We start from the raw sequence: 10889 nt of genomic DNA, 5'->3' as shown, positions 1-10889 counted from the left end.
TCACGGGTTTCTCTTCATGCACACCTGGCAACGACTTATTATGTTTTCTAACTCCCCGGCTTTCACAGTTGATGGGATAGGTTTTCTGTAGTAAACAAAGAGTCACATTATTTTATGGCTAAAAGAGAGAATGCAGGCTGACTTGTATTAATGGCTGTGGCAACTTCTAACCTAAAATTTATCACAAGAATGAAATACATATCAGAAACAGCCCACTGTAGCAACATAATGCTAAAGTAAGAAAAGATTGAACTTGTCAACTATCTCATTGTACTTGGAACCATAATCAACTCTCACGGAAGCAGCAGAAGATGTATTGGTGAAATCTGCTGTCAAGGACCATTCTTTATTTTTTTTTAATTAATTTTAATGAAAATTTACAGAGACTTGGGGTTCCCAGTCATTCATTGTTGCACTTTTCTCCCTGCCCACCTCCACTACCCCAATTCACTCTTCTCCTTGAAAAATAAAACTCTCTCATTGTTATGCAATCCCTCCCCCCAACTCTACTACACTGTGCAGCCTTCATTCTGGACTTCTTTCATGACAATAATACCCAATCCCATATCCCTTTTAAACAGTTCTCTCCCTCATCTGTTTCAATGCAGTATACATCATTCAAGGACCACTTTTAAGTGCTAAAGAGCAAGGGTGTCAGTAGAAAGGCCAAGGTGTGCCTGACTCAAGCCATGGTATTTTCAATCGTCTTATGTGCAGGTAAAAGTTAGACAATGAATAAAGAAGAATGAAGAATATTTAATGCCTTTATATTATGGTGTTGATGATAAGTATTGACTATGTCATGGATTGCCAAAAACCCAAAGAATTCTCTCTTGGAAGAAATGCAGCCAGACTGCGCCGGAATGATATGTTATTAGGGAGGGCCAGTCTCTGGAAAAAGATACCAGGCTTTGAAAAGTAGAGAGTGAAGGAAAGAAAGACCCTCCACGAGATGGATCAATTCAGTGACTGCACCAACGATGCACAGCACGGCAGAGCTTGTCAGGGTGGTACAAGGTCGGGCAGGGCTTCATCCTCTTGGGCTCTAGGAATTGTAGCTGCCTCAGCAGCATCTAACAGCAAGAAGAGCAAGCTTGCAGAGCTTTTTGTCATAAAAACTATAACCACCGTTTCAGTAACGTATATAATATACCACAAGTCCTTCTGTCCAATCAAGATAAGCAGGTGATTCTGTGGTTTTAGTCTATAACTTACTCTTAGACTCTTGTAAATGTGAAATATATTTAATGATGACATAAAGAATGTATTTAGCATTTACTAGAACGTCATTCAGATGGTTTTGTTGTGTTTTATACAGGGTAGCAGTCACTGAGAACAGAACTGAAGGCACCTAACAACAGCAGAGGACAGTGATAAAATATCATGATGCTTTGTTGATGCCACAATGCTTGTAAGCTGGGAGAGCTAAATTAAACAGGATTCCACAGGCACGCAGGGATGGCATGCAGGGATTTAAATGTGAGGACACTACACACTGTTGGTATTAGATGCCATCAACTCAACTGTGACTTATAGCAGCTACAGGAGCAGATGGGAACTTTGCCCTCTCCTGTGGCACCATCATGACCTCTGCCATGCTCAAGCCCACAGCTGGAGGCCCTGCCTCTGTGCATCTCTGCGAAGGTCGTCCGTCAGCACAGGGAAAGCAGAACTGGCCCAGGAAACCTCTGAGTAGTGCTGCGGTTGAAATGCCGGATTCAGCGTGACTTTGAAGTTACCTGAACATTCTTTTGGGGTTTAAAGCAGCCAGCCAGAAACTGTAAGAATTTGAATAGTAGTTGCACGTTCCTCTTCCATGACATTCTAGAAAGGGACTTGCTCGGAATTCTTCCAGGCAGGAGCCGGGAGAAGCCAAGGCTTGCCCAGCGCCCTCTGAGCCTGCGCTTGTGAACTATTGTGACAAAGAGAGAGGAGTCAAAGCTCTGTCTACGGATGTTCAAACGTTCAGAACAAGAAAAATCAAAACAAACAAGCAAACAAACCCAAAACTCCACACATAACAAAACCAGAAAGTATAAACTAAACATTATGTATGTGGCAAATCCTGTTCCTAATGAGACTATTTCTTAGGCTCTTTTTACTCAGACTTGCTAAGGCTTCTGTTCCTTGGTGGCGCAGATGTCTTGCTCTCAGCTACCAACTTGTAGGTTGGTGGTTCACACACACCCAGTGGCACTGCAGAAGAAAGGCCTGGTGATCTGCTTCCATGAGATAACAGCCAAGAAAACCTTACGGAGTGGTTCTACTCTGAAACATACTTCGACTCGATGCCAACAGGTTTGCTAACATTCTAATAAGCACACTGAGTAATGAGGTGTGTTGTGTGTTGTTATACAGTCGACTCCAACGTCTAGTGACTCTGTAGGAGAGAGAAGACCTGCCTTGAAGGGTTTTCATGCTGTATTTGTTTTCCAGTCTCTCACTCATTGCCAATGAGCCAGGACTGACTCCTCGCTGCACCTGTAGTGGTTTCCAGGCAGGGAATCACTGGCGACGGGCCTGTGCAACTCTCTCCCTCAGAGCTGCTGGTGGATTTGAACCACCAGAGAAGATGCCTCAGCACAACTCCGCTGGTACTCTGACCTGAGCGTCCTTTTTCTATAGAGCAGGGAGGTTGCTGTGTATCATCGAGTTGGGACCGACTTAGAGCTGACTGTCCAGTAGGTTTTTAGAAGCAGTTAATGACACGGGAGGAGACTGCCCATCTTTCTCCAAAGGAGCAGCTGGCAGGTTTGAACCACGTGCCTTTGGGCTGACAGCACAATTCCTTATCATCAGGCCACATACGCTCGTTTTCAATAGAGACCCTTCTTTAAACTTGAAATAGGACAATAAGAAAGATGATCATTCTGGAACGAGGGGAACCTTCAGCATGATCCTCAAGGAATCCATTCAGCGATGGTCAGTGCTCTGGTGGTCTAGTGGCAAGAAGCTGCGCTGCAATCCTGAAGGCACGCAGTTTGAATATGCCACTTGCTCTACGGGAGAAAGATGGACCCTCTGCTCCTTGCCAGTTAATTCATTGCCTTTGAAAACCTGCTGGAGGGTCGGCTATGGGCCAGTTCCGACTTGATGCTACACACCAACAACTTTCAATTAGAAGGCAGAAAATCACCATCAGATGATGCTTGGTGGCACTTGCAATTCATGACCACCACACTGCAGTGGGACAACCGAAGGGGTACGTGTGATCGGGACACCTACATAATTGCACGTGACAAACGCACAGGCTCACATCTGGGGCTTCCGCCACCCGTCTATGTGGGGGCCACAGCATGCTCGTGGCCATTAGACCTGAGTCCTAGCTACCAGCACCCCATCTTTTAACTTACACGTGGTAACTTAAGGTTCATTTTGAGAAATCACTAAAGGCACACTGGGTCTTCTGTGGAGCAACCGGGTAAATTCTAGACATCAGCTTTTAGATTGACTAGGAAATGCTTAACCACTGAGGCAGGCTGCTTCTGTTAAGATGTACAGCCTTGGGCACTTGACTGTCCTGTAGGATCACTGTGGGTTGGAATTTCCTCAGTGGCTAGCAGAGTTTGACGTTCAGTGCATTTCGCCTAACTGTCCTTATTTACAATTTGTGGGAAATCTCATTCTAAGATGTCAGGTTTTTTTAAAAAAATGCTCTATTTATCAAAAAGAAACAATAAGACCACAAAGACAGTATGATTTGCAGCTTTTCAAGGAACTGTCCACAGCCTGTTGAATATACTATTGTAGGTGGTGACAGTCCCAGGCCCTGCATTTGACCCCGCCCAGTATAAGGCCCCACGAATCACCTGCCGTTCTTTCCACCTTACCATTACGAAAGAAAATCCTCTCCAGAGAGACATCCAGCCCTGGGGACACGGGGGAACGGCAGTGGTTTGGCTGTGAATGGCTATGGCGATCGTAGGGCCTTCACAGACAGTACACCTGTATGGGACATGAATCCAAGAACAAGGTGACATTGTCCCTCTCTGCACCTTGGTGTGCTGCCTTACCACCTATCACACGCCAGATCACCCACCTCCTCCCAACACCAAGCAAGGGACTGGCCTTTTACCTGCTGATGTAAGGCTCCAGGGCCCTTCCAGTAACCGGAGCCATGTCCATTGGCATCAGGGCCGGTGTGGACAGCCAGTACGAGTAATCATTGCGAGATGCAAAATTGCACACATTATTGACGTTACAGAATAAGAAGGGCATTGTGGTAAAGCGCTGCAGGCAGCTGCCAAGGGTTCCTGGTGAAGCGTCAGGTTGGGAATCACTGTTAGTAACTCAGGTGATTTTTGAGTGTCATTACTAGACACTGGCTAAGACAGTTCAAAACCAATCATTTCTAAAATGTGCTATGGAAAAATTTTATGATTATGGAAATGTTGTTGTTGTTCTATGCCATCAAGTCACCTGAAACTTAGAGCAACCCTAAGTACAATAGCTCTGAAGCCTGCCCTGTCCTGAGCCAATCTTACTGACTCCAACACACCTACCTCCAATGCCCCAGTTACTGTATCAGTTCATCTCATCCAGGGTCTTCATCTCCTGTACTATCCCTCCACCTTTCCGAGTATGATGTCCACCCCCAAGGACCAGCCCTTCTGGCTACATGCCCAAAGTATGTGAGATGGAGCTTCAAAATCCTTCCCTCCAAGAAGAAACTTGGCAAACTAATCTCCCTTCTGCCACCATTAAGAAGTTTGTGGGCCTTTCTAATCACTCTAGAATTGGGAATCAGCTCAGGGAGCCGCAGTGGCACTGTGATTTAGTGTGTTAGTCTGTTGACTAAAAAGTCAGCAGTTCGAACCCTCCGTCTGCTCCCTTGAAGAATGAAAGGGTGGTGTGCTTCCTTAAGCATCTGCAGCTTGGGAAACCCTGTGGTGGTGATGGGGAGGGCAGTTCTGTTCCGTCTTGTAGAGTCACTAGGACTTGGAATTGACTTGAGGGCAACAGGTCTGTGTAGCTTGGCTAGGAGGTAGTATCTTAGCTTCAAACATAGGATCACTATGTATCAGAATGGATGCAACAGCTGACAGTAACAACATTCCCAATTATTCATCTGTCCATATAGCAGTGAGCATAGAGTTTTATGTTTATTTGCAACTGAGGGGGTTTTTTTTGGTATGTGATTTTATTTTATATTGGTCAAAATGATGTTGTTTTTAAGATTAACAAGGGAGACAGATGGTTTAGTTGAAAGTTGTGTTGACCAGGACATGTCGGACTAGCAGTCACCAACAGCCTTGTTTATATTTTTACATTCCAGAATGAAATTCTGGCATTAGGCTTGACCCACTGCCATCAAGTGGATTACGACTTACAGTGACTGCTTTAAAATGCTAAAGAGCAAGACTGTCACTTTGAAGACTGAGGTGTACCTGACCAAGTCACATACAGGGGAAAGATGGACAGTGACTAAGGAAGACCAGAGAAGAAGTGATGCCTTAGAACTGTGTGTGGTGTTGGCAAAGAAAACTGAATAGAAGCAGGAAGATCATGAAAACAAATCCCTCTGGGATGAAGTGCAAACAGAATGCTCCTCTGAGGAGAGGTCAGTGTTCAGAGGGGCCAGTTCCTGGGAACACTATGCTTGGAAAAGCAGGTCAGAGAAGGAGAGGAAGACCTTCAAGCAGACAGACTGGCTCAGTGCCCTTAAGGGGCTTGAGTGGAGCCGAGCTGATGAGGACGGCACAGCGCTGGGCAGAATTCCATTCTGTCATATGCAGGGCACCTGTGGATCTGCGCTGACTCGATGGCACTTCATGACGACAAGATAGAACAGTCCCATAGGGCTTCCAAGGCTGTCGTCTTTACAGAGGGACCTCTGGAGACACAGTGAGTACGGAGCTGTGCTAATCCAGAGCCTCCGCCCCCCGGGAATGAGAATCCACCCGTGGTTCCTGGGACACAGACGAGTAATCTCCTCCCATGCTATTCACTGCCTTTGTAAACCCACTGGAGTGTTGGTTGTGAACTGGTTCCTACCCAACAGCAATGATTTCAAGAATCTTTACGGAATTGACTGCTGTACCTTTCACCTGTGAGAGGCTGATGCGTTCAAACTATCCCCTTTCTGGTTAGCGGTGGAACACTCTAAGCACTGTGCCACCAGGGAACCTTGGACATTCTGTGCTGTTTTAATTTTTGCTTTAAAAAGTGCTAGTGGCTCCTCAAGGCCATTTACGCTTAACTTCAGAGGGAAGCACAGCGTGGGCTCCAAAGAACGATGTGTGCCGAGAACAAAATGAAATGAAAACGAGGACTTTACCAAGGTCTTGTCCGTGGGCGCGTTCATTTCCTTGTACAAAAAGGAGAGAAAAGCCGCTGTAGAGCGTCTGTGTCCCTGCCGGGCATGAAGGAGGGGCCGTGGTCTGGCTGTGTCGAGTGAAGATAAAGCCCCTCGGGACTGTCCTGGTTGCAGGTGGTCCCATGTCTCCTTGTCGCCCCTTTAAACCTGGCAGTCCAGCTGACCCAGGTGGCCCTTTAGAATAAAAGCAGATCATCAGTGTTGCAGCAAGGAGCCTCACATGTCACACAGTGTCCATGTTTCTGTCAGAGGTACTAATCCAAACATTTGTGTGCACCTAGTCAGTCTCATTGACTGAAAGGAGATCTTATAACAGAGGAATTTAGAAAATGATCAAAGACTATTATTAACTGTTGACTTGTTTATCACACGAGGGCTACTACAGACATTTGTGTTGATCTTATCATGAGCTCTGGAGGGGTAGCCGTAAGGAGTGGTGGTGCTAACCCAAAGGCAGGACCTCTTCGACAGTTCAAATCCACCAGCAGCTTCTTTGGAGAAAGATGAGCAATCGACAGCTGCCAAAATCCTTTCTTTGCAGGCACCTCCAGTGGACTTGAGCTGCCAACCTTTTGATTAGATCTGAGAGTGCATCCCTCACTCCATTCCTGTCAACTTTATTCCAACCTAAAGGAACCCTACTTTCAGGAGCAGAGCAAAGCTGCCTGTGTGGACTCCCCAGACTCTGAATCTTCGGAGAAGGAGATTGCCTAATTTGTCCCTTGTAGAGCAGCTGGTGGATTTGAACAGATGATTCTTCAGTTGGCAGCACAAAGTTTAATCCTCTATAGAACCAGGGCTCCTAAATTCTCTCATAGTAGATAATAAAAAAAATTCCGCAGAGTTTTGATAAATGCAATAAACCATCATGAAAATCAAATCCTCTCAAAGGTGCAAATTTCAAGAAAGATTTTGACCAAATAGAAAGGACTATAAAACCAGAAAAGGTAATTTGTGTTGTAGTAACAGTTTCTTCAACTTAACTCTACATGTAAATGAACTAACTGGTTCTTAAAGACTTTTTTCCTCTGCAGTAGGAGCTCTGGTGGCCTAAGAGTAAGAAGCTGCTCTGCAGTCCCAAAGGCATGTGGTTCAAATCCACAATAGCTGCTCTGTGGGAGAAGGATGAACAGCCTCCGCCCATGCTATTTACTGCATCTGAAAACCTGCTGGAATGTCAGCTCTGGGTTGGTCCCGACTCAACAGCTCAAAACAACAAGAAGAATAATAAATAAGCTAAAGCACATTCAACCCTTTCTTTTTTTTTAATTATTATTAAATTTTATTAGTTTCAATGAACATTCAGGGATTCTGGGCTTTCACTCCTTCATTGCCGCACCATTCTCTCCACCCTCCTCCCCAGTTTGTTCTTCTTCCCCGCCATCTGAATGTCTGTTTTAATTGTCCAGTTGCCACAGTGCTTGTCAAAGTCAGTTCTGATTAATCTCCTTTGTCGGTGTGTCCTTTGCCTAAATGGATATTCTTGATCTTTAACACTTTGGGGAGGTCCTTGAGAGCACATTTTCTCAATGCAACATGTCTTTGAAGTTTTTTGACTGCTGTTAGATCCAAGTAAAATGAAATAACTGGCAACATTAATCTTTTCTTTAACTTTTAAAGTATTGTATATTGATTCATGATAGTCAGAATATTTTTCCTTTTCATTCTGAGATGTATTCCATATTGGAGGTTATTGTCTTTGATTATCTAAGCAAGTGCTAGCAAGTCATCAAGGCTATGTAATCTACATAATGCAGACATAGAATAAATGGAATGATATCTTTACTATTGAAAAAGCTTTAACATATTATTTAAGCATCTCTAGCTTGCTGTTTTTTTACTTAAATAAAGGCTGAGGCTAAAGAAGTTACTAGTAGCATTTTTTTTAAATTCAGTTAATTAGGAAACACAAGTATTTTATGTCATGTTTTCATTACAATTATAAAATAAAAATTCACTCACAGACCACTTGTATTAAAAGCCAGTTGTTGCATTTTTATGACATTCTCATTAACAATATGTCATTAAATTATATTAATTAAATTGGACTGGATTCTACACCGTGTCGTGAATGTCAAAAATAGTGTTTTATAATGAAAGCTGCTTCCCCAAGGTCTTAACAAGTCTTTTGTATTAGGACTTCCTATTGCTAACTAAATTGTACTCTAGGGGCTTTGTGGCTTACTCAGTAGGATGTTGCCATCACAGGATACTCAAAATCAGTTATGAGTCAGTTCTGACTCAATGGCAGTGAGTTTGAGCTTTTGAGGGTACATAAATAGCTGAGAGCTTTCCCACCACATATTAAGTTAAACCAAGTCTTTTTGAACCTATTTATGTAGAAAATGAGAAAAAAAATTGTTTGGAATAGAAAAGACTGAAACTTTTACTATAGTAATATTTTAATATAATTTTACCTTTAAATTATAATTTAAAAATAGGAATATATTTACACAAATATGGATGTAGGTATTTTCACATATCAGTAAGAATATGTAGGTATATATTTATACACAGATGTTGTTTTTATATGTTGTCAAGTGAACTACAAATCATAGCAACTCTATGAACAATAAATCTGAAACTTGCCCTATCCTGTACCATCGTCATGATCATCATCATGCTAGAGCCTATTGTTGTAGTCACTGTGGCAATTTGTCTCGTGGATACCTGCTTCTCTAGGGCTGAGCCTCTATATTTCCTGATAAAGTGTCTTTTCCCAAGGATTGGTCATTCTTCACGACATGCCAAAAACATGTGAGACTAAGCTTTATCATCTTTGCCTCTAATGAATACCTTATTGCTCTTATTTTATGAAAGATTTGCATATTTTTGACACATAAAAAAGCAGTTGCTTAAACAGAGAAAAGGGACACAAGAAATGTGTGCATCAGGTTGTATAATTTCTACCTATTCAATATCTATGTTTAGCAAATAATTTGAGAATCTGGACTACATGAAGAAGAAGAAGGTGGCATCAGGATTAGAAAAAGACTAATCAACAACCTGCATTATTCAGATGTGACAATCTTGCAAGTGAAGAAGACCCTAGGAACTACTGAATAAGAACAAAGATTAAAGTCCTTGATAAGAATCATATTTCAAAATAATGATAAAGCAAAAGATTGAATTTATCAATTATTTAATTTTACTGTGATCCACAATGAACACTTGTAGCAGCAGAAATAAAAAACCATGTTGCACTGAGAAAATCTATCGTCAACTGGTAGTGGGCATTGAGGCTTTGTCAAGGGGAAATATTGAGTTCCATACAGTATTCTGAGGATATTTGCACTTGAATGGACTTGTGGACTCATATTAGAAGAAATTCACTTTCAAAAGAAGAGCAAGTAGAAAAGGAGAGAAGGAAAAAGAAAAAATGAAAAGGAAAAGAGTATATTTTTTATAGCTGGAACAAGTCATTTGACTTCTGAGGCAGCATAAAGTTGGTTTCCATCAAAGCTCATTTCTAAGACTTGAGTTTAGAGCATACTCACTCATAGCAATCACTGCAGTGGAAATGGGAGACATACAATAGGGGAGAAACAGGTTGCGTTTGGATGTGTCCCTTCAGCTCTGCCCACCTAGCATGTACAGATGTATGATAGAGCAGGGAAAGGTGATTGGCTTTAGGAACAGCGAGTTGAGAGGACCTCTGGCTTTTGTATTTCTCTTAGTCCCATGCAGGGGCTAAGACTGAATGAAGATACCAACATGTCTGGAATGTGGGGCGAAGTGTGGACTCCTGAGCTTCCGGCTGATGCTCATTTGAACCAAGCTATTGATGGCTGGGGATTAGCTGACCAGGACCCAACCAGATGAAGAAAAGATATCTACGTTGTGAGCTAGGGTAGATCACTGAAACTTCATGGCTTGCTTTGGACTAGACTTTCCTTGTGGATACAGATGCTCAAAGCTTCCAAACAGAACAGCAAAAGGAACATACTTGTTCCCTCAGAGTACTGGTTTGATAGGAATGGACAAATCATAAGTTTGCTATCTAAAAGAGGAAGATTGGGCATAAGACATGAAGAAGCTGGCTTACTTGTTTTCATGAAAGTGGTTGTTGGCAGAATGATTGTAAGGGTGGAACCTCACACTATAAGTGAACGAAGTGTAATGTGAATGAGAGACTGTGTGGAATACAATGTACATGTATGAAATATATGTTGTTGTTGTTATGTACTGCCGAGTCGTTTGCGACTCATAGTGACTCTATGTACAACAGCCCTAAACCGTGCTCTATCCTGTGCCATTCTCATTGCCTCTGACACACCCATCCTGATTACCCCAGTCACTGAATCAATCCACCTCATAGAGGGTCTCCCCCCCCACTCTACCCAGCATGATGTCCCTCTCAAAAGACCTGTCTCTCCTTATAACATGTCCAAAGAATGTCAGACGAAGCCCCAGAATCCTTGCCTCCAAGGAGCAGCCTGGTTTAACCCTCTCTAGGATGAATCTATTTGTTTTCTTGGCAGCCCATGGTACATTCAGTACTCTTCTCCAGCACCACAGCTCAAAGGCGTCAATTCTCCTTCTATCTTCCCTAGTCATTGTCCAACTCTCTGAT

The 10889-nt window shown here is 42.9% G+C and overlaps 1 protein-coding gene across 1 annotated transcript in view; it reads right to left on the bottom strand.

Annotated features, from left to right (window-relative positions):
• The window catches only part of COL4A3 (collagen, type IV, alpha 3 (Goodpasture antigen)), a 180838-nt gene continuing 169949 nt past the window's right edge, over positions 1 to 10889 (bottom strand). Inside the window, exons 51-55 of the mRNA XM_006890323.1 lie at positions 6278 to 6490; positions 4076 to 4253; positions 3831 to 3945; positions 1740 to 1912; positions 1 to 85 (exon numbers count right to left, since the gene is read on the bottom strand). Of these exons, the coding sequence (XP_006890385.1) occupies positions 1 to 85; positions 1740 to 1912; positions 3831 to 3945; positions 4076 to 4253; positions 6278 to 6490 (764 nt within the window). The remainder of the gene's footprint in view (positions 86 to 1739; positions 1913 to 3830; positions 3946 to 4075; positions 4254 to 6277; positions 6491 to 10889) is intronic.

This window comes from Elephantulus edwardii, unplaced genomic scaffold, assembly GCF_000299155.1.
Source record: "Elephantulus edwardii isolate Elephantulus edwardi_28Jun2011 unplaced genomic scaffold, EleEdw1.0 scaffold00087, whole genome shotgun sequence".
Taxonomy (NCBI): domain Eukaryota; kingdom Metazoa; phylum Chordata; class Mammalia; order Macroscelidea; family Macroscelididae; genus Elephantulus; species Elephantulus edwardii.
Note: the sequence above shows the minus strand (reverse complement) of the source record. Positions and strands in the feature narration are given on the sequence as shown.